We start from the raw sequence: 24,158 nt of genomic DNA, 5'->3' as shown, positions 1-24,158 counted from the left end.
TATAGCAAACCTCACTCCAAATTCCTAGTCAGTGGTACACAAGGGTCCGTAGGTCGCACCGCCCTTCACTTCCTCCCATCCCTCATTCCCAACACATCGCCAGCACCAAAACACGCCTTCAGGATCATACTTGTGCTTCACAGACTTGAGCCAACTGTAGTTCTCTCCAAACCAATTCTCCTTCCAATGGGGATCAAATCCATCAGCTTCATTCAGGTACGTTCCCATGCCGGGGGTCAGATCCTCCATTGCTTTCAGCTTTTTGTAGGTAGCCTTGTCCTGGACGTCCCGAATTCCCTGCGAGCCTGCATTGAGCGGGTAGAGATCGACATGCGTCAGGAGTGCATAGGTCTTGCGCCATGCTGGGCTGACGGATGTGAAGGGTTCTGGGTGAAGGACTCGTCCGCCGCCATCGAGAGACAGCGAAAGTCCAGAGCCGGAGGGATGGGCCCCTGGGCCTGTCTCGATAAACATGGTCGAAAGCATATTGGATAAGCTTTCCTGCTGGGAGATCAGGGACTTCTTGTCGAAGAATCGAGAGATCATGAGGAGATTATCTCCAGCCTGGGCTGCGTGACTTTTGGAGCCGAAGTATCCTTGGAACGTCGGGTAATGGCTGAAGGAAGAGGAGACGTGAAGGGCGGTCTCGTTGTACGGAAGTAGATCGCTTACGAGGTGCTTGTTCACAAACTTCTTAGTGCTCTCGATGGTGGTGGAGGAGTTGATGTTGTTGTCGAGGAGCATGATGAAGGTGTGCGCGTAGAGTGTTTTCCCTTTCATATTGAGCAACTCCCCGATGCCTCCGAATCCTCGGTCCGAAAGGAGAGGAAATTTCGATAATACGGCGCCTGTGGCATTCATAAGATTGCTCAAGTTGCCCTTCGTTGGAGTCATGAGTAACGTGTGCGCCAGGACTGGACGCGTGGGGTGTGCTTTGATTGTGGCGGATACGACAACACCGTAAGTACCACCACCTCCTCCACGCAGGGCAGTGAATAAATCAGGGTATTGGCATGGGCTTGCGCTCACAACCTTTCCTGATGCTAAGACGACTACGTATTCGAGAACTTGATCGGTCGCCAATCCAAAGGCGTGGCTGGTCGGGCCATGACCGGCGCCCTGAATATATCCTCCAATAACCCCGACAGTCTGTGTTGTCGTTAGCCTGTCTGAAATTCATGGCTTTGAATGAATGTTTTCTTACGCTATCATCACCTCCAACAGCGATAGAGTGGTGCTTGGCTGCAAAGTCATAGACGTCTCCCCAAACATATCCACCGCCAACAGTGATGGCGCCCCCAGTCCAATTTGCTGGACAAGAATGATTCGACGGACTATAACGGGCTTGGTAAGATAGCCCGTCCTGGATGTATTTGATCCAAATCATCAAACTGCCATATCCTTGAGATCTGCCCATAGAACGTTAGCACATGATGCAACTTCCAAGTCGACGGGAACCAGATCCTCGTACCTTTGGACAATATCGTGGCCGGTGTTTTTGATCACAAGCCGCAGATTATTCTCTTTGGCGAATTTGATGCCTGTTGAGACATCACTTGTTTTGGTTGCATTGATGGTGTATACTGGAGCGGCACCCAGTTGGCAGAGAGGGTAAGCGGCGATCGAGGCATTGATTGGAGGGCAGGTCACAGCAACTGGATATGTATATCCGACAGGTTGAGCCTCTTGGAACTTTGAACTCGTCCATTCCTGGCTAATATCTTGACATAGCTCTGCATCCTGGCCCGGGCCGGGATAACATGGTCGAGCAATGGGCTGGTTGGCTATAAGCTGACCATCAACGGATACATTAAGGGTATTCCATTGAGCAAAAGAAGGCCAACATTCGTCAGTTGGGGTCTATTTAACTCCTGTCAGTTTCCAAGACGTGATAACTCAAGTTATAAAGACATACACATTTACAGGCAGCAAACGCGGACTGTGCTCCAGCAAGGAGCAAAAGACCCTTGAAGAACATAATTGATGAGCGTGTTGGATCATGAACTACAGTATGGATTCAATGGCTTATATACAATTCCCTTTTCCATGCCGGAGTGTTTAGTTACTACCAGAGCCGATCGTCAGTAAGAAAGCGCAATTCAATTTTCCGCTCTCCGCCAACGATAGTTAAAGCCACGAGCCTAGCCTAATTAGTGGGCTGACTTGGTCCTTACGTGTGAAATCATAGAAGCTGAATGCCCGGGGCTGTGGTAGTGCGCAACGAGCGCGCAAGCATGTTCTTGTCGCGGATTCGACGCCCCCCAGTTGCGCGCTCGTTGCGCACTACTTCTCTGCCGGGGAGTCAGAATTGACCCACAGATAGTCAAGTCATCTGGTGTTCGTACCCGGTCGATATCAACTTGCTTTACTCATCTTCACCCAAAAATGTTTGTATTCGGTGCCCATGATTTGTCACAATCATATTACAGCGGGAATTTGAAATTTATGCTGCGTTAGATGGAAGCAAGATTCATAGATTATGCACATATATTATCTCATAGAAATGGGATACTCCCAGGATCAACATGAGTGTTCTGGCCTTCAATCCAGTTATAAAGTTCCAGTGGGTTGGGAAGCGGGTCAAATCCCCCAAGATAAGGCCACATATTCCATGCTTCAGTTGACGTAGTCAGGTCAAAGAAACTACCTTCACTCATGTCTGAGTACATAGGTGAAAAGCTCACTCCTGCCTGTCTCCCCTCTCCGTGCTGACCCTCCTGTCTCTCAGTTCGCCTCGAGAGGTTTTCTTTCGCCGTTTTCATCACCTGACAAAAGCCCAATATCATTTTACTACCCACGGCATAGACGCAGCCATTAGCAAAGGCCACGTCAGTTGACGTCCACGGCGCGGCAACCATAGAATCGAATCGCCGTGCGCATATGTTAAATAGCTCGAGCTGTTTCTCAAACTCGGGGTTCAATCGTCCAAAACACTTCAAGTGCACAAGATTGTTTTCAACAATATTTTTGCAATGTGTGAGAACCTCAAGAGCAAGATGTTGAAGTGGAGGGCGAAAGCCTGTGCCAGCAAGCCTTGAATCCGTGCATCTGATGAAGATCTCCAAAAGGCTTCTTAGCTTTTTGGGATACTTGGTTCCAAGCTGACTCAATGCCATAGCAAAAGGTTCTGCTGTGCCGGCGATCATATCCCCTCTGCTGCTCCTGACTTGATCACTGATTTGAATTGCTTCATGGCTCTCAATCTCGTGTTCCCATTTCAGTCCGCCTTCCAAAGACCTTACTTTAAGAACTGACGCATATAAAAGCCCGAGGCCCCATATCCTAGCAACAATAGAATTGAACCTTAGCTCTAAGATGGAGCGAGCAGTGTCTATCTCCTGTGAATCAAAAATGCCCGATGATTTCTCCAATAAGACGTCACTCGTTTGGAGTTGCTCAGCACATCTTCTCTCAGCCTCTTCAATTTCCCTAAACAGCGATCCGGGGTTGTTCCATCTTTCTTTTAAATTTGCCACAGCAATCAACAGAATGCAGACTGAGATGGCCCAGTTAATGTGGAAGATAGTTCTTGGTGAGCACTGCCGATGTTTCAAAATAATTTGGTAAACATCGACAACAGGCGTCATCTTCGTAAGAGCTTGTCGTAGAGCATAATGTGATTTTGCAAGATAACCATCCAGGAATGTGTCATGATGCAATAGCTGTAAGCGCTCTACCGTTTGATTAAAGCCAAAATCGAACTGGGCACCATTCGCAATATACAACTCACATGGAAGTGCACATCCTTGCTCCGAATTTTCTTTAAGTCTTTCTGCCACTCTTTGAGCTAGATGAACAAACATTTCAGACTTAATGGCACAATGTAAGACTCTTTGTGTCGTGGCTAAAGCTGTGGGTTTGTAGTCTGCTAAAAAAAGGCAAACCACAACCGTGTCATGATGCGTTGGTGGCGCGAATATAAATTCTTGACCGAAAAATGCCACAGCGAGGCGTAGACTCGAATTCAAAGCGGGGTTTCTTTTGGCCAAGGCCTCGTCAATGTCTAGAGCAGTCAAGCAGAGCAGTGCAAAGAGCAGCTTTGTTGCGATGTTGATCGACGTGAAGTCATTCGAGAGTAAGCGGCTTCTAAGCTCTACCAGTCTGGGCATTGAAGGATGAAAAAAGTAATGCCAAGTCAAACTATCCTAGCTAATTAGGCAAGGTGAGAGATGTCAGATCATGTGGACTCACCTCTTTTCAAGCGACTCCGCAGTGTCATTGTCAATGAGCTCTGTAAGAGATACGTCCCAAGAAGAAGGGAGTTGAGCTATATCACTCCCAAATGCTTGATCTTTGGACAAGATTGATGAAAGAAAAAAATGGGGCTCTATCATCGATTTGAAACGCTCCTCTTTAGTCGGACGCGGAGCTAGTTCCGTTCGCAACTCCTTCTGCCAATTCGGGCCAATCTCCCCTGCATCGGAGAGTAGATGATCTTGGATATCCACGCTGGAAAGCGTAGAAGTGATAGGCGGGCCAACAGGTCTGTCGGATTCGGCTGATATTACGGTATTATTTCCTTGAGCCGCCATGCCACGAAGGCGCTTCGCTGCGGGGCGTCCTAAGAAGGTACGCTCAAAGATGCATTCTAGGTTTAGATTGCGACATCTTTCACAAGATGTTTCTGGAGGTTGCGGAACACCCAAGGGACCGAGATCACCCCGGTTCTGCATGACGCATTTAATCTTTCTTGAGCGACAGCCGCGGCATATTGTGCGGGCATATCTTCCCCTTGGACCTCGCTCGGCCTTTTGATTTTGCATTCCCAAAGAGAAAAAGAGGGACTCAATAGTGGTAGGTGGAGTTTTTAGTGGTGGGACAACTCTCAAGCAACAAGGTTGGTAGTCAGAGATACTCAGAGCGATAACGACGTCGTGTCAGCTCGATCTTGGTACCACAGCCACCTTGTGTATGCTAGACTCTGTTTGGAAAGCAATGGCATCTTAGCTGATTGGATAGTAAGTTGTAACTCATGCATTCCAAAAACCTAGACTTGCGCTAAGATCGTCACTTTTTCATCGCCCCTCACCCTATGCATATTGTACATGGCATTGTCAAAAAAATTGCGCGCGACGATCTTCAATTTCCGCATTAATTTGCGCGATGAATCTCGCTGATGGATGCTATTATTACATCCAATGCTATCATTAACTCTATCCACAGTGATCTTGGGGCAATGATTGGCAGTTTAACTTCCTGCCCTCCTACTTTTGAGGTGGCTTAGTGTTGAATTATTGTAAAGTATTATATACCAACGATCATACGGTGGTAAGGCATTCTCAAAGATATAAATCAAGGCGTCTGTCTTGACATTGGAAAACTATCACCCAGCTTCATCCGCAAATTTATCAATCCCAACAGTTTCAGATCATCGAATAATCCTATCCACTATCTGCAATTGCATTGCGCCCTTTCTCTTTCAATATGTCGTACCCCAAAAGTGAATATAACGACCATCACCCAGAGGGCTGCTCTTGGGACCAAGTTGAGAGATCAAGCTCATATCCCCAGGTGAGTTATAGTCTGCAATATGATCTTGGGCTCTATGTGATAGACAAAAATCGCCGAAAGATCAGTTGAACGAAGAAACCATCAATACTGAACGTTGAACCATATACCAGCAGGTCTCCCACAGTGCACAACACTCTCTTAATGACCATGTATCGCTCTCTTCCTACGCTGGCACAAGCTCGTCTCACTACGGCTCTGCACGCATACCAGCCGTACCCACGAATACTCATAGCCCCGTCCCACCACCATACGAGTCCCAGCAACAGCCTGGTGAAAATACTTCTTATTATCAATATACTCCTCCATATGATGGAGTGGATTCGAGTCATACTTCTGAGAACAGGTATGGTGAGAAGGGCCTTGGGTCTACCGTCACAGGTGGTGCAGCTGGAGGATATGCAGCCCATAAGATGGGTGGTGGGAAGTTGGCCACTGCAGGAGGTGCACTTTTGGGAGCTGTTGGCATGAATATGGCGACAAAGAAGATGTACGCTAAGCTCATGGCCCAAATCCATCAAATCTGAAACTCGGAGCTAACAACTACAAGTAAACAAGACCATGACCAACAACAGCAACAGCAACAGCAACAGCAACAGCAACAGCAACAGCAACATCAACCTGCACAAACTGTTATAGTTGTACCAGCTCAAGGGGCAGCACCGAGCAATGGTTTAGGTGGAGGCCTTGGTCTGGGTTCAGGCTTGGGTATGGGTGGTGGCATTGGGCTTGGCCGGGTTCATCGCAGGCTTGCACGTCGCGGAATTGGCATGTACTAAATGACTCTCAACCTCGTTGAGTTCTGTGGCAGCAAGCATCACGTTATGTGTCACACATAGAAGATGTGGCTGCAGTCTCTATATAGAAGAATCAATAATCTCTCCTCCACATTTTCCTCGACCGACATAGGATCACGATAGCTGTGAAGCTACAGAACCGCGGTGATCTAGGTCCCTTGGATGTTCCACAGCCTCCAGAAACATTTTGTGAAAGATGTCGCCAGAGGTAGTTGGGTTCCTTTGGCCTTCGAATATCAACCACTACCAGTGCTGTGATACCCGCCCGGAAGCTTGACCTCTCACGATGACCTGATATGGGGGCAACACTTAGAACATCTCTTACAGATGTCATTATTCATTGGGGATATCAGTCAGGTTAAGCCTTATACCAAACGTTGGTCAACGTTTTGGTGTAGCGGTTATGAGATATTAGTTTACAGTCTGTTAAAAAATAGTCTACTTGGACTCCTTGAGAGACAAACAACACAACATTTTCTTTTAATCTTCAAACTATCAAAGTATCTTTGAAGAAAAAGAAAAAGAAAACTGCTAAGTTGTGATCAAGTTCACAAATATTTTGGGAAAATGGAAGACTTCGAGTCCATGTATCAAGTGCGTTGGATCATGATTCCTAATATTAAACCCAATATGAATCAAGATAAAGTGGGTATAAGCAGTCGAATCTGACTATGTAAGACAGTGTTGCACTGAATATAAGGTTACTTACGAAGGCCAAAAGTGCCTTGATATCTTTTATACTCTGTACAAGTGGTATTTCTAGCAATGCACGGTGTGGAAAGCGCATGCCTGGAGAATTTGAAACCCCGCATAATCACGGCCTTTTCCATCATCATCCACAGCTACTCCGCATTCTCACGGCAGGTTCAGTTTCAGGTGCGTCGCGAAGTCGATTCAGATGAGTGAACGAGTCTACATCTGCAATGCAACTGACGCGTCACGCTATACACATCGCGCACTAGCTCAGAATTCCCGCCTGGGGGGATCTTCAGGCCGAGTGAGCTAATGAGGACAACATGCAAAACTCAGGACGTCGGTTATTTTTTTGGACTTTGGATCTGATAATTCAAGTCCCGGTATTTGGCTCGACATCCCTGGTCTCATCCAACAAGATAAAGCGCGGGATTATCAACACGTGACGCTGGTCGGGCCTCGGTTGGTCAAGTCCCAACATTTTGGATCTGTTCAGCCCATCTGATTCCTCTCCCCGGTCGATCTACATAATCTTCCCCACTTCATCCACCTTTTTTTAGTCTGTCGCAGTCGCTCGTTATATCTTTCGTTTACCTTTTCATAAGTTGTGACGTGTAGCCTTCAATTGTGTTCAAATATTGTTGTGGAGAGGCGCACTGTAGCCCCTCCGACCAGACGCTCCTTCTATCTCGATTTCTATTTGTTGGGTTTGTGAGGCCCGATTATACATATTCGTTAATATCAGCCCTTGCCGTTGAGATACTCTCCTTTGTATTATCTAAAAGCAAACGTGTACTCTTGCTTGATCATGGTGACGACCTCCCACATCGATAGCGTGCGCGAGCTGCTATCAAGCGCATCGGCGTCCATCCCCTGGAAGACGCTGACGCTGCTATTGGCCATTATCAACCTGAAGAACCTTCCATTCATCTGGCATGTAAGTGTGACGCACAACGTACCTTAAGTATGCCAGGGTGCGGGGCGGGAACGGAGGAACAGTATTATGTTAACATGCGCCAGCTTCGCATCCTCCGCCACTTCTGGGGCAACATCCGATGGAAAACCGACCATCCATACTTCCCCAAAGGCACAGCCATCGCCACACATACGGGCAAACCCACCCACCCAGTCTTCACAGCCTTCGGGATCACATCGCGCACACCCATGTGGGAAACAGACTACAACTTACACAAATCCAACAGCACGTACTTCTCAGACCTAGACGTCGCACGCACAGCACTCGTCACAAGACTGTACTCGCCCGGTGTGGGTCTGGTAAGCAAGGAGCTAGATGCGGAGTTCGCAGCCGCCGCCCGCAAGGAAGGCAAGAAGCCGCCTGCGTCCAAGGCGATGTACATCGCGCTGGGGTCAGTGTATTGCAACTTTAAGCGTGAGATCAAGCCCTTTGAGAAGTACGAGATCGAGTCCAAGACCATCGCCTGGGACCAGAAGTGGATGTATGTCATAAGCTTTTTCCTGCGGCCGGCGCCGCGCAAGGGCGGCCAGCGCGTCCTTTTCGCTACTGCGCTCAGCAAGTACGTTGCCAAGAAGGGCCGGTTGACTGTTTCGCCGGAGCGGGTCATGCGTGCGAGCGGCTTTCTCCCCCCGCGGCCGGAGGGTGTCTCGGCTGAGACGCCTGCTGAGTCTTCGGCGGATGTGTCTGGTGTGGGCACGCCCGCTGGTGAGGGCATCACGGCTTCTGCGGCGGGCGTGGATGGGTCGTTGGTCCGTGAGGTGCTGCAGATGAAGGAGGGCGATATCCCTGAGCGGGCTACGCTGGAGAAGGAACGCACGGAGAATACTGAGTCGTGGGATGCGGATGAGTGGACGTGGGAGCGGATCGAGGAGGAGAGATTGCGGGGACTTCGTGTGGTGGAGGGGTATGCTTCATTGGATACAAAGCTGTTGGAAGAGTGGGAACAGTGAGGTCCATGGGATAAATTTAACATAGAGATGTATTATATACCGTTGTTTACATGAAGAACTTATGTTGGTTTATATCTTTAGTACGAAGTATAAGCATTCACTGTTGTCTATACTACCTTAAAATCGCTGAGCTCAATGAAGTGCATACGGAAATATGTTCTAGGATTGAGCTACTCTAGTTGAACAGGATAGGTACTAAGACTGCGTGTGTAAAACATTCGACTGTTCTTCAACAGACCCCATTGTAAGGGATGCAGATCATATAATCAAGAGCGTTTGAACGAGCGAGGTAGGATGGATAACAACCACGTCTTTCTCTCCATTTGAAGATACCAGTCCATACCCATCCCTGTAGAAAAAAATACCAAGAAACTTTTTTATCCAACCAATTTAGAACAGACAGATCTAGTTACAGACGCTGTGCTGCAGGCCCTCGGCGTCTAGTTCATATATGGTCAGCGTTGTTATAAGTGAAGATTGACAGTGATGAAGCAACAAGATCAGAGATGGTCTATCAACGAAAAGTAAAACCGGAACCAGAAACAAAGACACTCTTACCTTTGAGCTGATCAGGACAGTCCCTGTTGATGCAGTCGCGGACCTGGGCCTGGAAGCCTGCGTTGCTGCACATGCAGTCGATGTCAAGCGCTTTGAAGTCGCAAGGCCCAGCATTGCTGGAGCAGGTCTCCTGTAGACGCATTTCATTTAGCATGTGTAGATACTTGAAGATTGACTACCTTGGCGTGGGTGGGTGATTGTGTGCCTAGTCACGGCGAAGGAGTATAGTATGGGGGAATGACGTACGACGCATTTGGAAGGCTTTTGGGCCAGGACCGTGGCCACGAGGGTCACCAGGGGGAGGGAGAGGATGGAGAGCTTCATTTTCTTCTTGTTCCTTGTTGGTCTGGGTTTAGAATATGAGTGTGTAATATGATATGCTTGTGCTTTTTTAAAATTGAAACGATAATTGTTTACTTTCCACGAGGGAAATCAGACTAGTACCTGGTTTATATATCTTTCCCCTTTCTCCTTTCCCCGTTGATCGCGAGGTTACACTATGATCTCATATAGTCCCTAACCCCTGGCGTATGCCAGGGACAGTCCCTTGCATTGTGTAACTGATAGACTTCAGCTAACATTTGGACTCGCACTCTCGGACATACCGAGCATACCACTTGTATGAAAAGACCAACTGTGTCAAGCAAGGAGCTCGACATCCCCAGGCACCACTATATATTTCGATGTGCTGGGGTTCTCTGCGCTGCAGGCCATAGCTTGTTGTTACGTCACTGCTGAATACATTTATTCCATTGGCAATGCAAGTAGACAACTTTGTCTTGAATTCATCTGCTCTGGTTAAACTGGCAATACCATAGTTGCGAAAGCGTAAACCATTCTGTTGTTCTTTGACGGACGTGGTAGATATGAAACCATAAATTGAAGCACTATAGCAAGCGGTATAGGATAGATACTGCATCGGAAATATTGTACGCATGTCTTTCTCTATTTTCTCTATTGAAGAAGACACAGGTTCATAGGGAAGTGATCTATATAGAAAGCATCACCAAGCAACACTTGAGTTCCACCTGTCCACCAAGATCGACGGGTCTATTCCGTATTCCTGCACATATTCTCGAGAAGGCTCTTACCCTCTGGTTGATATATTGTTAGTAATGCTATATAAAATCCGCAGAGAAACAGAAAAAGAAGCGATGATTTATCAAAAAGATGCCCCTCAATCCATGGCAAAGTGCATCTTACCTTCCACTTCCTCGGGACAACGGTGCTCCATACATTCCCAGACGTCACTCTGGAATGCTTTGTTGACACATGCGCATTCCAACTCCATACGGCTAATGTCACAATGTCTAGCACCATTCGCGCAAGCTTTCTGTAGACACAATTCATTCAGCATGTATGGAAACACTCGAGATCACCAACCACTTTAATATGGAAAGATACCCGCGTGCCCAATCATGGTGAAGGGAGAATAAATATATACAAATGACAGACCGTGCATGGATGGGCCCCACCAGTGACCACGAGGGTTGCCAGGGAAAAGAGAGACGATGGAAAGCTTCGTTGTATACAGACTTTAGATGATTGACCGGGTGAGGTGTGTTTGTGCCTAGAATCTTTGATTCCTTGTTGTGATAGTGCAGGTGTACGGTGTACAAGAAGGAAAACCATCTTCTGGTTCTGCATATATACTTCTCTATTCTCTTCCACCGCTATAGAAACCCCAAGATCAACCGTGAGGTTGCATTATGATCCTATTCCTTCCCCCCTGGTGTATGCCAGGGACGTGCCCTCGCATTGTGGGATGGACAAACTGCGACGAAAAGAATTGTACTCCATAGGGAAATGTCGTCACATTAGTACCGTTCCCATTTGGAAACAGGAGTTACTCTATTATTGGCATTAAAACGCCTTGTGGCGTCCGATCGAGCTATCACCCGAAACAATGGAACAATCGAGAGATTCAAGGTCAGAGAGCTGTGTATATCTTGCGAAAGATCAAGGAGCTCCACCCCTATGCTGTGAACTCCTGTCTGATTTTAAAATTGGACCGCAAAGTGTATGCAGTTGGGAAACTTACTCCGTCCCCTCGGTAGGGGTGACATGGGCCTGAATGAACTGTCGTACCGACGGGGGTTCGGGACGGGAAGTTGTGGGGAGTTGAGAGAATGTACTATTGGATCCGAATCAGGGCTGGGTGGGTCACCATGTCGTGGTTTTCCCCACCTCTCCTCTCTTCCGTTCCCTGGTCCCTCCCACAACTTACTTTCCACTTTTACCCCGTGTTGCTCTTCTCATTGTCTCCATCTGCATTGATCGTGAACCGAGCCAGGGTCTGTTGGGACTGATATCCACGCGGCTATCATCGTTGATATTCTCATTCGGCTTTCTTTGACTCGAAGGCTGTCTTTGTAAGGGGACCATTTTTCTTTCTTCATTTTTCTTGTTATATTTATCTTATTTTTGCAACCCTTGCTGAACTCACTCTCCAGACATTTTGAGACCATGACTCAAGATATCCACCGGGTCGTTGATCCGGCCATTCTGGCCGACGTATGTTCTCCCCACCGTTTCCTTGGTACCGCGTGGTCAAGTCGCAGAACCTGACATCGCCCAAGAGTACCCCAGAGAATAGCGACGGAGATTCGATCTACACGATCGAGTCGGATTTGACCTCGATTTCGTCCAGCATCTTGAATTATGAGTGCGTCTAACTCTCACCAGTCTTCTGACCCAATCGAGTTGATGGATCACAACTAAACTAATATCTAATATCGACTAGGTATAAGGTATACTCTTTTCATACCATCTCCCGCGTACGGACGCCTTATACTGACAGTGACGATCTAGAACGGCCGGAGGTACCATGCCTACCAAGCAGGCTCTTACGTCCTAGTGAGCCAATCCTGTGTCTCATACCCATGAAGATCGATGACTAATATAGGACAGCCAAATGATGAGGAAGAGCAAGACCGAATGGACTTACTCCACCATATTTATAACCTCGTGCTCGACGGCCAACTCCACTCCGCCCCGATCGGCGAGAATCCTCAACGCGTACTAGATCTGGGCACAGGCACGGGCATCTGGGCGGTGGACTTTGCCGAGTACGCAAATATACTCCTCCCGACAGTTTAGCAGCCAACTAACACCGTTAATCGACCTGTAGCCATTATGCATCTTCCGATGTGACCGGTGAGTCTGGTGATTCTTCCAAATCTGACATTTGTCGATCTAACTTTTTTCGAAAGGAAACGACCTTAGCGCAATCCAACCGAAATGGTGAGAAAGGAATTATGATCGTCAGCGCTCAAGTCGCTAACCCAGCGGTTGAAGGACCCCTCCCAACTGCCAGTTCGAAGTGGACGATTTCGAAGCCGAGTGGACATATTCGCGCCCTTTCGATTACATCCACGGCCGTGAGCTCGCGGGCGCTGTAAGCAACTTCGGCCGCCTCACTAAACAAGCCTACGCGAATCTGAAACCCGGTGGTCACTTCGAAGTGCAGAGCTTCCGCATCGAGGTCTTCTCGGACGACGGCACCCTCGACAAGGCGCCCTACACCAAGCAGTTAGTCTCTCTGCTGCAAGAGGCGAGCGCCAAATTCGGAAAATCCATGGCCGAGATGGACAGCTGGCCCGAGGAACTGGCCAAAGCGGGCTTCAAGGATGTGAACTGCAGAATCGTCAAGGTCCCGTTCAACCCTTGGCCCAAGGACCCCAAGCAAAAGGAGATTGGCAGATTCTTCCAGGTCCAGCAGGCACAGGGCATCCAGTCGTATGCGCCGGAGCTTCTGACCAAAGTTCTGGGCTGGTCGTCTGACGAAGTTTCCGTTCTGGTGGCCCATGCGAAGAAGGAACTTCGAGATACGTCCATTCACCAGTACGGGAAACTCTATTTGGTCTATGGACAAAAGCCGTGAGTAGCTGCCACCTTGGCGGTATTAAGTGTGACCATATTCCCCAATGTGGCGCATAGCGTTGTGTCTTCATATTTTACTGGACGGTTATGTGTTTATTCAAGGTCACTGCGTTCTATGTTTGATTATCGGAGTTCACCTACAGTTGATGTACATAACCATGTACTGCCTTTTTTGATATGTCAAACGCTCTCTTTGCATCTTCGTATCTAGCCCTCGCTGTTTTTACTGAATCAATCGAGCATGCCCTGGGCATCTTGAGCTAACCATTGAGCAGAGCAACAGTACTCCCAGTAGGTCATCTCAATGAAACATGCCACTTAGAGTTAAATGGCCTGACAGTCATCTATCTAGTCAACCCTACTCAATAATCAATGGCATCAGTGGAATGTGTGATTATACTCTCTCTCCTCTGTTCAAAACAAATACCCAGATAAACTTTTAGATACAATTGGCAAATTGTTCTGGATCCGGCCGCCATAGCCGTGACATTCTATCAAATGATTTCTCTACTAATTTTCTATCCTGAGATATAAGTATGAGTCCATTATAAGCCTCAGAAAGGATTGTGTACTTGACTTTGCCTTTGCGTTCAGGCAGATGACTTTGAACAGGTATAAACAAACTGCCGAATGGCTCCATCAATACAATTCCATGGCTTCTTCTCTCCGCAGGTCTTTTCCTACTAACTAGCTAGCTTTCCCTGCGGCCGATTTCCTGAAATACCAAGGGCTCTCTAATCACTGCTTCTTATATAGCAACTCTGTACTGGTTAAAGTGATGGTGCATAGGGGGTTCAACGCATGGCTTATGCCACAATTGGTATTGATGTCGGGAAAATACTTCCATTGTCTGCTAACTGCAGCTGCAGAGTCCTCAAGAGACTGGCAGACTGGTTGCATTTAGAGTCAGGAACAAAAGTCAACTTAGTCTTCTCTTGTATAAAGACCCATGTTTCCCTTTTGAAAAATAATGGTTCTTGAACTTTACAGGTTATCGGTCCTTAATCTACCTAAGAATCACTGTAATCCTCTTAGCTGTATCTACCCCACTCTCATACTTGAATAGTATGGCCCATGTCCACACTAAGTAGAAGGTGCCTTACTATACAACCCTAAACCATAAGCAATCACGGAATACATCTCAGCCTCGTCAATAGACACAAGTCTCAGCCACGCCGTCATGTCCGACATTCACTGCAAACGCCATCAGTCTGGATTGAAATCCGGGCCAGACCCATGGAAATCTAGACCACTCCCCCAGGCAACCTCCCCGACCCCAAACCGCAAGCAATCGCGAAAATCCACTTTGACAACCCCGTCCAACGGCGACGTGACTTCCACACGCGCCGACGCGTTTGCCGATGCCAGATCTCACCTGATCTGATCCAGTCTGAACTGATCTCTGGACCCAAATCTAGAATGTTCTCCTCCAGCCTTGTTATGCACTGCCAATGCGTTTGTCCAATACTGGCGTCTGGTCAGCCGTGAACTGCAAGGAATCACGAAAATCCACTTTGGACTGACTGTCCAATGGGGACGTGATTCCCTAACGCGTTGACGCGACTGGTTGGGAACGGGTTTAAGCTGATTGTGTTAGGTGGATGTATCCTGGTTGCCTGATTCATTGGCGGTCTATAGTGTCTAACTGTACTACTATGTGCTGTGCTATAACCAGCCTGTTTTCTGCGTGGTAAACTCTTTCTTGACAGGGCGCAGCCGCAGCATTGATCGTTTTGCCATGGCTCTTGTCTTGTGTTCTATCTGGTCCACCTACGATGGTGTTAAATAGGAGAATTTGGCCACTGGAGGGACAAAGTTACTTACATTGGTGAATTTCGACGATATCCATACTGCCAGTGTAAGTAGGAGCAGCACGCCTCCTACGAGGGGATACCAGCGCCAGCTGGGGTCGTTCTTGAGCACGTCTACGTTCATTCCGAAGAGACTCTACACATCATATTAGACATGAGAATAGGAGTTGTATAACGGAAGAGAGAGAGAGAGAGGGAGAGGGAGAGAAGAAAGAAAGAGAGAACACACCGACGCAAACATAAGTGGCAAAAAGATAAACGTGATCCAGCTGAGCCGCTGTAAGCTGGCCGCAAGACTTGTCGACCGATGAGCTTCGTTGATGGTAACCCAAGCAAATTCCTGTCCTGTCGTTAGTAAACCGTAAATATAGAAGCACATGTGGGGAAACTCACTATCTGGAGGAGATCGCGGACAGTTTGTTCCAGCTTCTCAATCTGCGTCGTGACGTCTCGGTCAAGCGCATCGATTATCTCGCTCATCTTTTCGCTGAATCGGCGCGTCTCACTGAATCGTTGATATTGGGATACGAAACTCCGTGCCTGGCTGAGCTGCTCCGCGAGTATGCCCTGGATGTGCGTCCACTGGAGCATACTCTCCGCTACGGTGTCTATCAGGACGTCGTCTTTGCCGCGGGCTGTCAGTTGGTGGGATCGCTAGCCGACTAGTTAGCGATGTTCTACTTTTCATTCTGAAGACGCTGGCGAGAGTCTTACAAGTTCTCCCATGCTGTTGCGCGCATCCTGGCAGAATGTCATCCAGTCGTCTCTCAGCGTTTGCATGAACAGGCTGACCAGCTCGACGTCGTTCTGTGGGATCCAGCCGTACGGCAAGTTGCTGAAGTAGTGGATCGTTTTGAGAGGCGCTTCAAGGACTACCCACTCGACGGTGCGGGTGGCATGGTCTTCGTATCTGTTATAGCCGTCTGCATCATATCGTCGCGAGAGAACCCTCCGCATCTTGACGTCTCCCCGGATGGACAGGGTGAACGTTCTGCACGGGCCCCTGTGGCCGAGAGAGTAGAATAGCTGGTTCGGCGAATGATCCACCTGGGAGTACGTGTTCCACACGTAATTCTCTCGGAAGAGCCTGTTCGGATCAGTACAGTCTACCGGCTAGGAAGAGCGTTACTGACATCAAGTGCGTCTCCTCCGTCACCCGCGGCAAGGCGCGAGCTTCGCGGTCCACGAAGTTATTCAAGATCCACCGCGCCTTTTTCCGCCCGTCGCGCAAAGCCCTGATGTAGACGGCTGTGCTTGCCCTGCCCTGTATCCTGTTGTGTCCAATGCCGTAGCCTTCTTCGTCGTCCTCTTTGAGTTGCAGTAACTTGGCGCGCTGGCGCAACAGAGTGGCAATCGCGCCGCGGTCGGCCTCCTTGATTGTCATGTCCATCACGGGAACTGAGTGCTGGCTGTTGTCTACGTGCCCTATCTTGAGAGGAACCAGTTCCGTGGCCGGATTGGTTGTGCTGCACGGCCCAAACCAGTCGGCGTTCTCGAGACACTCGATGGTGGCCTTGTGCTCTAGAAGGACTGTGACCGTCGTGCGGTCACCTTGGCTTAACGCCATTCTTATCAGTGAAAAGGAGCCGTACTCGTCTTCCTCCTCGAGACTCGGCTTGTAGCGCTCGAGGAACGACTTGAGGATCCGAGACCGGCCCTCCTGGACCATAATCCGAAGGGACACTATATCCCTCCGTCTCGTGTCAGACTCGGCAACGCCTGAGAGAAGCAGTTCGACAATGTCATAGTGGTCCCACTCCAGCGCGTAGATCAGCGGCGTCTTCCTGTACCGATCGACGGTGTTCGGATCGGCCCAGGTCGTCCGCAGGAGATGCTCAACTAGCCTTTTGTCGCCGCGCTCACAGGCCCACGAAAGAAACGTACGGCGCGCTTTTGTCAGCGGCTCCACTCCATGGTTGGACCCCAGGAGGTCTAGCCATTGCTGGAAGTCCTCCGGCGACGTGGCTAGTTGTTCATCCACCGTACGGACGGTGGCCGTGTGGCTGATAAACCACCACAGCGGGATCTGCCCTTCGTGGTCCTGAATATCTACACTGGCGTCGTGGTCGAGCAGGATCCTCGCAGTCTCCAGACGTCTGGTCTCCGCGGCCCATGACAATGGCGTTCGTCCTCTAGCGTCTTTGCTGTCCGCGTCCGCCCGGCCCGTCGTCAAGAGCAGCTTGACCACCGCGGAATGGCCACGCTCCGCCGCGCGCGATAACGGCGTGCGGCCGCGCAGATCCGCCAGATCGGAATGGACACCATTCTGCAGCAGCAAATCCACCATAGCGTCGTCACCGGCCTTGGCCGCCCAATGCAGCGGCGTCTCGCCGTGGAGGTCTCCCAGGTTCGGATCAGCGCCTTTCCCCAGGAGAAACCGCACAAACTGCTCAGGGATAAAGCGATTTCCTGGCCTGGCGGTCAGATCGTACGAGGCGATCCATGATAGCGGTGTCCGGCCCGTCCGGTCTCTGATGTCGGCTGAGACGCCGTAGAGCAAGGGTTTCGCGATGTGGATGTGGCCGTTCCGAGCGGCTTGCATTAACTGATCGACGCTGTCGTCGTCCACGGGAAGGGAAAGCGTATGGTGCTGCGGAACTTTTCTGTCCATTGCCCACATTGTTTATTCCCTTCTTGTCAGCTGAGGAGGCGTCAGAAGGTCGGGAAGGCCAAGGATCTTTCATCCTGGCTTGTCAGCCTCACGAAGCGCTGCGCCTCATTGGTGGGAGACGTGCAGGATCTCTACCTAGTATGCAGCTTAGCTCTAGATGAGCGGGGCAATGATAGTGCAGATCGACTCTGGATGGCATGTTTATGATGTATGACAATTGATCTCCGACTGGATTGTTTATTTTGACTCGTTACATGGATGGTGATACCATGCGTGGAGGCCAAGTCTTAGGTGGAAACCGAGAAGCTTATAACCCCCGAGTGACGTCTATTGTCTTTCAACACCAGTCTGAGATTTCAACCCCACCAGGTGAACGGGCTGACGATCAGGCATGTAGGCTAATAAAATCAAGCCTTTCTTGGTGGAGGATGATGTAAATCGAATGCTGGATCAATGCTCGTTGTCTCTAAGATCTACGATTTGTTTTTTGCTTCCACCGCCTCTCATTTGTACGATAATCCTCAATAATCGATTCAGCTACTGACATCAATTTCAAACACACCTTAATCAAATATCTAATATGTATTATGTGAATGTATCACCACACCAAGATATAGACAAAAGGACACAAACCCAATAGCGAGAGATCATGTACACGAATGATAGGGGAGATAGCGGCGAGATAACCGCGATATACATCACAATAACCAAGAAATAAAGGAACGAGGCAGATCCACCGCATGTAATCAACGTATGGACCAGCCATGATTAGAGAAAGTAAAAAACAAGGGGGAGTCAACACCATGCACCATCCGAGTAAAAACCCAATGAGACTTTTTGAATCCATCATCAAGCTTCACGCTTCCTTCTTGCCCTCCTCCTTCACGGGAGCCGGGTCCTGCTCCTTGGAGCCCTCACCAGTCTGCGCCTTGGCGCCCTTCTGCTTCTCATGATGCTCATAAAGATCCACATGCTTGTTCTTCAGTCTCTCCTCCTCAGCAGCGACCATGTCCTTCCACAGATCGCCGCTCTGCTCCTTCTCAGGCTGAGCGACCTCAGCAGCCTTCTGGCCCTTCTCAGCAGCCTCAGCCTTCTTCTTCGCATCAAGGATGCCCTTCCCCTTCTTCTGATCGGCGATCTCAAAGCCCGCCGAAGCAACCAGCACGGCGAGCGTCAAGCCCTGCGCATACACACGAGCCTGGACAAGCTTCTGCTGCCCCGAGAGGTAAGGGTTCCGGCCGACCAGCGCGAACGACCCGATCATCGACGCAATCCACGTCGCGCCCACAATCTTGTACTTCTCGCGCTTCGCCCACGCCACCGTGCGGTCGACGAACGACAGGCTCGAGAGCTCCTTATCGCGGAGCCGTTGCTCGCGGTTCTCGTACCACTGGACGGTCTGGTTGCGCTCGGCTTCGTACGCCCGCGATGCGTGATCCGCCGCTATGATACCCACGAAGGTACCGGATGAGGTGACCAGGAAGGCTTTCATGGGGATGGTCAGGTTACGGATCGTGGGGTAGCGGCGGGCTGCGGCCAGGACGCCTGCGCCGCCGCCGATGAGACCGAGGACTGTGCCGATCGTGCCGCCTTTGACGACCTCTCTGTTCCGGTTGTTAGCTTGAGAAAAGACACCTTGGCTGCCAGAATACGATCGTGGACTGCATTCGACAGGTGGCGGGGTGGCGGTTCGCTGCTTACCGGTAGTGAGCATCCTCTTCTTCCTTGGTCAGGATCTTCATGGTGTGGATTGAGGGTGGTGGGGGTGTATTTCAACACTTGAATTAATGTAGTGTATAGTGGAAACAAAGAATCCAAGTGGATTGAGGAGCGTATTCTGGATTTATACGAACCAGAAGTCGTTGGGAGTAAGAGTCATCGAAAAATCAAGAGGTTGAATGGCGAACGGAAGCAAGACGGAACGAGCAAAGCCCGATGACGTCGGCCCGGTATCTGCCGGCCATAGTTCGGTGTTTGCTTGCGCTGTGGTGGTGCCATACTCGGACATGCAATACTAATTTTAGCCAGTAAAAGGCGTGTTTTTCTACTTTCTTTTACTTGATTCTGGTAAGAAAAATTGATAATAGACATGCTATGTTCAAATACTAGTGCGATCATTCCAATACGACCCAGTCATTGCACAGTTACGATCCATGTTTGAAAAGACACGCCAGAACGCCCCCTCCACGACACCAAGATTTCTAATGACACAATCTCCAATCCGATCTCTACCTCTGCCGACTGTTCTTGGACGCCGCAATTTGGCGCGCCCGCATCTTCCGGAATCGATCCTCTCCGCTGGCGCCCAGAGGTCGCGCAAACTTGCTTTCCTGTACCATTGTCGGTCGCGGCACCACCGTGTAACTGGTGTGCGTGATGTCGGCCCGCGCACGGTTGGCCAGACGCGGGGGGAGCAGTTCGCGCGCACGCGCTTCGGCAGCCGTCGCCTGCGCCGATTGGGTCCGGGAGGTGAGTTTTCTGGGGGATCGGTTAGCACCGGCAGAACTAGATCTGGCGGGGTTGAGCATGCAACATACGTAGGATCAAAAGCGGCCTCCTGGTACACCCGCTTCGAGTAGTCATCGCTCCGCTGGAGAATCGGGCGAGTCCATTCAGCTAGGAGACGCTCCGCCTGGCGCTTGATGCCCGGCTCGGGGCGCTTGCTGCGCGTGTAGAAAACGATAACCTTGCCAATCCCACTAGCGATGAGAGCCTCCTTGTTGATCGGAAGGCGGCCCAGCGCACCGATCAGATCCCGCTGGATATTGTAGGCCGGCAGCGATCCGTCATCCAGCGGTTCCAAAAAGAATTTCACGGCTTCCAACAGGTTGATTTCCGGATCGACCAGACTGTTGACATACTGGTTGCGATTCAACAGCGACACCACCTCGGGCAGCATCTTAAGCTTGTGCATGGCGGGCTTGCCCTCCCGTCGGTTTTCGGCGTCCATTTGCGCCGCATTGGTCATGCGACGGCGCATATCTTCAATCTCCGCGTCGGCCATTTGTTCCAAATCCTAAAGAGTTAGACGACTTTCCTTTTTCAGTAGAAAAGAAAGGGGAACATACAATGCCATCAGCCTTGCGGGCCCGTCTCTTAGTCGGCTTCTTCAACGCTTCGTCCATCGCACGATCCAAAGCCCGACGACGACCTGTGCAAATTAGCCATCTCGCCACCAGCAAACCCGTACACCTGTAGAGAAAGAAAGAACATACGCGTAGCAGGATCCAGCGTTTCATCATCCTCCGGCGCAACCTCCTTCTTCTTCCGCTCAACCTTGCGCCTAGTCCTACCCTCCCCGTCACTAGTCGGGCCCTCCTCCAGTTCCCTCATCCGTCGGGTCTTCTTCTCGCGACGGCCCTCGCGCTTCCGCTGCGACCTCTCGCCACCGGAGTCCGTGCGCTTCCGCTTATGCCGACCGATCAGCTTCAAATTATCCTCGTCGATGGCGAGCTGCGGACGGTCCTCGATATCGACGTTCTCGAGGTCGAAATCCTCAAACTGGGCTTCGTCGACTTCGGAGATGATGGATTCGTCGTCGGACTCGACATTGTCATTGTCGTCTTCCTCATTTTCGTCGACATCCTCCTTATCGGCGGCCGCGGCGGGAGGGGAGGCAGGCTCCGCTGATGCAGCTGCCTTCTCTTCGTGCTCTTCGTCGTCCTGCTCATCATTGCCGCCAGGGGTCGGGGCCTGGGTGGGCTCCTCCGATTCGGGCGCGGTCTCCGGCACCGTCTTGGGTTCGGGACTAGCGGACATTTCGACGGCGGGCGATGAAATCGATGTAACGGTGTTGAAGTAAGTGAAAGGGGGAAGGATAGATAGATAGTAAGGAGTCGGTAATATGTGAGATTAGATAGAGCGGCGAGTTCTCCGCGGATCACAACGCGGGATCCGAATCTCGGCTACCGAGAGAGATTAGACAGACAACAGCCGCGGCACTTGTTAATAGGTATTCTGATGCGTGTGAATCCCAAGGGGATAATAGAGCAATGAAGAAGAAACGCGCGCAGTGAGGTGGAAGACACAGGAAGAGAGGCAGGCTTAATAGACCGGAAGAAACATCATTTTCCGCGACACCGCCTGGTCTGTGCGCGGCAGAATCGCAGCCTCTTCAAACATTCATTCAACTTTCGCCGTCGTCAGTGTTTCTTTCAGCTATCTATCACCGTCACTTTTATACCATCCGCTTTTTTCTCTCTTATCCTATCCAACACACGTCACAATGTTCGCTCCTGGTTTGTTACTCTATCAATAGGAGGATGCTTGACCTGGGATATCTCAGCTGACATGGAACAGGCCAAGAACAGATCTCCAAGGAGGATATCCGCGTACGACTTCCCATCTTCTTCCCCTCTGATCTATCGCTCTCGATATTCTATCCGAGGGCCTCATGAAATCCAACGCTAATAAACAAACAACAGGCGGGTGAACAGCTGGCCAACCAGACCGTCCGCATGGCCGTCACCGGCAGCGTCCTCCTCTACCTGTGTATGTTTATCTCGCCACATTCGATGAGAATCTCAAACTGACGATATCCCGTGGATAAAGCTCCCTTCGCCATCGATTTCGTCCGCAAATTCCTGTAAAGGTTTCATGTTGCTATGCCACGCCATGTGTTGAGACCGTCGGTGTGAAATGGGCACGTGTGGACAGGATCGATCGGCTAGAATCTATCGCTGGCCGGGAATCGCTACGTCTCCCATTCGACCGATCTATATCATGATAGATTGTATTATTACCATTTTGTTGTATACTTGAATGCATCCCGAATTCTTGTCGGTCGTGTCTTGGCAGGGCTTTTCTAGGCAGTTGTCTATTATGGTATGAAAGTTAAGACCGTTTGTTTAAGCAAGCCACGTCATACGGATTCAGGTCCACAACCAAGCTCCAAAACTCCTTGCTCCGTGTAGGATTCAATAGATCAGTCAATCAACCGTAGGACTCGAAGCGTCCAGGACATTACAGAGGAATAGCCGTCCGTGAGTTACGCGCCAGTCAGCTTTTCAGCCTCCTCGAATTCCTTCTTCACGGAGACGAGCTCCTTCTGCAGGTGCTGGATCTGTGCGTGGTAGTCGTCGAGGATCTGTGCCGGTCAGCAAGGAGAGCCATAGAGGTCGCGACAGCTGTGTCAAAGCATACCTTCTTCGCCGTCTTCATGGTATTTTCATCAATCTGATCGTCCGCTTGGGCAGCCGCTCTCGGGCCAGCCCGCTCCATCTCCATCTGTAAGCGTTTCGATTGTTCGCGAATGGCAAGCATCCGCGCCCAGATCTCCTCCGCACGGCCGCCGAGCGAGGGATCGAACACCGATCGCTCCAGCTGGGTTAGCTTTTTCTTCAGTTCCTCCTCGGCATCGTCCATGGCGTAGCCTCGATTGCGCAGGACCTGGGTCTTGGCTGCCAGCGACAGACAGCGTTTGCTCAGCACCAGGTGCTTCCGTCGGCAGTCGGCGATCTTGACGGAGATTTTGAGGTCGTGGCGGGACAGCAGGTCCGACAGACAGTTGTTGATCTCGTGCAGACGAGTCTGCATCATGGACAAGAAGTCCTTCTGGCGCTGCGCCCGCTTGCCCAGCTCGAAGAAGCCCCTCACCAGGACGGGGACGTATCCGGGAGCGGGGCGCTTCCGCAAAGCATCTTCCCATTTGGTCTCGTCATCCTCCGCGCTCGGTTGGTAGAACGGTGCCGCTTCCTCGCCGACGTTGTTATACAGGTAAGTTCGGAACGGGGAAGTATGGTTGGCGGCCTCCCATTTATCCTTGACGATCTGAATCTGCATCGGGACAGTTCGATGTACTGTTACGAGTCAGCTTTATACCCCATCGGTTCACTCCTTTGTCAGGGGCCCAGGAACTAACCTCCAGTGACAGCTCGACCGGGCGACCACAGACTCGACCCTTGCTGCTGAGAAGCCATCGTTTGGCCCAACTGAGGCTGCTGCTGCTGCTGCTGCTGCTGCTGTTGCTGTTGCTGTGGTTGCTGCTGCTGGCCACCTAGTAGCGACCCTCCGAACAAGCTCTGTTGCTGTGGTTGTTGCTGCTGTTGCGGTTGCTGCTGCTGTGTCTGACCCAACCCTCCGAACATCCCACCACCCTGCTGCGGCGTTTGCTGCTGCTGCTGTTGCTGCCCGCCTAATGTACCCCCAAACATACCAGTTCCCTGCGGTTTCTGCTGTCCCAAGGCACCACCAAACATCCCACCTCCAGCCTGCGGTTGTTGAGGTTGCTGCTGTGTCTGCGTCTGGCCGAGGCCGCCGAAGAGACCTCCGCCCGCTGGCTTTTGCTGAGCCGCCGCGCCCCCAAACAATCCACCACCACCGCCCGTCTGCGTATTCGTCGTCGAGGCGCCGCCGCCGAACAATCCACCACCC

The 24,158-nt window shown here is 50.5% G+C and overlaps 11 protein-coding genes across 11 annotated transcripts; 4 read left to right on the top strand and 7 right to left on the bottom strand.

Moving 5' to 3' along the window:
- Window positions 1-24: 24 nt before the first annotated feature.
- On the bottom strand, window positions 25-1,978 carry BDW47DRAFT_132789 (FAD-binding domain-containing protein; the record flags this gene model as incomplete). The annotated part of the gene is made up of 4 exons (XM_024817660.1): window positions 25-1,149; window positions 1,205-1,409; window positions 1,472-1,860; window positions 1,916-1,978. 4 exons carry the CDS (start codon window positions 1,976-1,978, stop codon window positions 25-27), a joined length of 1,782 nt encoding a protein of 593 aa, XP_024670499.1.
- Window positions 1,979-2,495: 517 nt separating this feature from the next.
- BDW47DRAFT_118768 (Zn(II)2Cys6 transcription factor domain-containing protein) lies at window positions 2,496-5,404 on the bottom strand (the record flags this gene model as incomplete). Its single annotated transcript, XM_024815258.1, has 5 exons — window positions 2,496-3,662; window positions 3,731-3,787; window positions 3,885-4,140; window positions 4,192-4,748; window positions 5,390-5,404. The coding sequence occupies 5 exons, from the start codon at window positions 5,402-5,404 to the stop codon at window positions 2,496-2,498; spliced, it is 2,052 nt and encodes a 683-aa protein (XP_024670498.1).
- Window positions 5,305-6,398, top strand: BDW47DRAFT_108712 (uncharacterized protein). Its single transcript, XM_024813295.1, has 3 exons — window positions 5,305-5,511; window positions 5,622-5,998; window positions 6,059-6,398. Exons 1-3 carry the CDS (start codon window positions 5,425-5,427, stop codon window positions 6,285-6,287), a joined length of 693 nt encoding a protein of 230 aa, XP_024670497.1. The 5' UTR covers window positions 5,305-5,424; the 3' UTR covers window positions 6,288-6,398.
- Window positions 6,399-7,514: 1,116 nt separating this feature from the next.
- Window positions 7,515-8,950, top strand: BDW47DRAFT_108711 (acyl-CoA thioesterase). Its single transcript, XM_024813294.1, has 2 exons — window positions 7,515-7,935; window positions 8,019-8,950. The coding sequence occupies exons 1-2, from the start codon at window positions 7,807-7,809 to the stop codon at window positions 8,922-8,924; spliced, it is 1,035 nt and encodes a 344-aa protein (XP_024670496.1). The 5' UTR covers window positions 7,515-7,806; the 3' UTR covers window positions 8,925-8,950.
- Window positions 8,951-9,083: 133 nt separating this feature from the next.
- On the bottom strand, window positions 9,084-9,879 carry BDW47DRAFT_108710 (uncharacterized protein). Its single transcript, XM_024813293.1, has 3 exons — window positions 9,729-9,879; window positions 9,483-9,612; window positions 9,084-9,364 (listed from the first exon to the last, which is right to left on the bottom strand). Exons 1-3 carry the CDS (start codon window positions 9,804-9,806, stop codon window positions 9,330-9,332), a joined length of 243 nt encoding a protein of 80 aa, XP_024670495.1. The 5' UTR covers window positions 9,807-9,879; the 3' UTR covers window positions 9,084-9,329.
- A 1,838-nt stretch (window positions 9,880-11,717) lies between these two features.
- On the top strand, window positions 11,718-13,631 carry BDW47DRAFT_108709 (class I SAM-dependent methyltransferase). The gene is made up of 9 exons (XM_024813292.1): window positions 11,718-11,854; window positions 11,936-11,996; window positions 12,062-12,149; window positions 12,208-12,210; window positions 12,292-12,338; window positions 12,393-12,550; window positions 12,613-12,638; window positions 12,695-12,725; window positions 12,780-13,631. The coding sequence occupies exons 2-9, from the start codon at window positions 11,949-11,951 to the stop codon at window positions 13,363-13,365; spliced, it is 987 nt and encodes a 328-aa protein (XP_024670494.1). The 5' UTR covers window positions 11,718-11,854; window positions 11,936-11,948; the 3' UTR covers window positions 13,366-13,631.
- Window positions 13,632-14,888: 1,257 nt separating this feature from the next.
- BDW47DRAFT_50250 (ankyrin) lies at window positions 14,889-17,992 on the bottom strand. Its single transcript, XM_024819179.1, has 6 exons — window positions 16,309-17,992; window positions 15,890-16,262; window positions 15,569-15,829; window positions 15,405-15,515; window positions 15,189-15,311; window positions 14,889-15,134 (listed from the first exon to the last, which is right to left on the bottom strand). The coding sequence occupies exons 1-6, from the start codon at window positions 17,793-17,795 to the stop codon at window positions 15,030-15,032; spliced, it is 2,460 nt and encodes an 819-aa protein (XP_024670493.1). The 5' UTR covers window positions 17,796-17,992; the 3' UTR covers window positions 14,889-15,029.
- A 322-nt stretch (window positions 17,993-18,314) lies between these two features.
- BDW47DRAFT_108705 (HIG1 domain-containing protein) lies at window positions 18,315-19,671 on the bottom strand. The gene has a single exon (XM_024813291.1). It carries the CDS (start codon window positions 19,498-19,500, stop codon window positions 18,643-18,645), a length of 858 nt encoding a protein of 285 aa, XP_024670492.1. The 5' UTR covers window positions 19,501-19,671; the 3' UTR covers window positions 18,315-18,642.
- Window positions 19,672-19,919: 248 nt separating this feature from the next.
- BDW47DRAFT_118763 (transcription factor SPN1) lies at window positions 19,920-21,545 on the bottom strand (the record flags this gene model as incomplete). The annotated part of the gene is made up of 4 exons (XM_024815257.1): window positions 19,920-20,264; window positions 20,320-20,802; window positions 20,855-20,937; window positions 21,002-21,545. 4 exons carry the CDS (start codon window positions 21,543-21,545, stop codon window positions 19,920-19,922), a joined length of 1,455 nt encoding a protein of 484 aa, XP_024670491.1.
- A 466-nt stretch (window positions 21,546-22,011) lies between these two features.
- Window positions 22,012-22,375, top strand: BDW47DRAFT_127255 (uncharacterized protein; the record flags this gene model as incomplete). Its single annotated transcript, XM_024816686.1, has 4 exons — window positions 22,012-22,024; window positions 22,086-22,117; window positions 22,211-22,277; window positions 22,338-22,375. 4 exons carry the CDS (start codon window positions 22,012-22,014, stop codon window positions 22,373-22,375), a joined length of 150 nt encoding a protein of 49 aa, XP_024670490.1.
- A 244-nt stretch (window positions 22,376-22,619) lies between these two features.
- On the bottom strand, window positions 22,620-23,976 carry BDW47DRAFT_108699 (putative nucleoporin). The gene is made up of 3 exons (XM_024813290.1): window positions 23,647-23,976; window positions 22,929-23,584; window positions 22,620-22,872 (listed from the first exon to the last, which is right to left on the bottom strand). The coding sequence occupies exons 1-3, from the start codon at window positions 23,936-23,938 to the stop codon at window positions 22,774-22,776; spliced, it is 1,047 nt and encodes a 348-aa protein (XP_024670489.1). The 5' UTR covers window positions 23,939-23,976; the 3' UTR covers window positions 22,620-22,773.
- Between the last annotated feature and the right edge of the window lie 182 nt (window positions 23,977-24,158).

This window comes from Aspergillus candidus, assembly GCF_002847045.1.
Source record: "Aspergillus candidus strain CBS 102.13 unplaced genomic scaffold BDW47scaffold_35, whole genome shotgun sequence".
Classification (NCBI taxonomy): Eukaryota; Fungi; Ascomycota; class Eurotiomycetes; order Eurotiales; family Aspergillaceae; genus Aspergillus; species Aspergillus candidus.
Note: the sequence above shows the minus strand (reverse complement) of the source record. Positions and strands in the feature narration are given on the sequence as shown.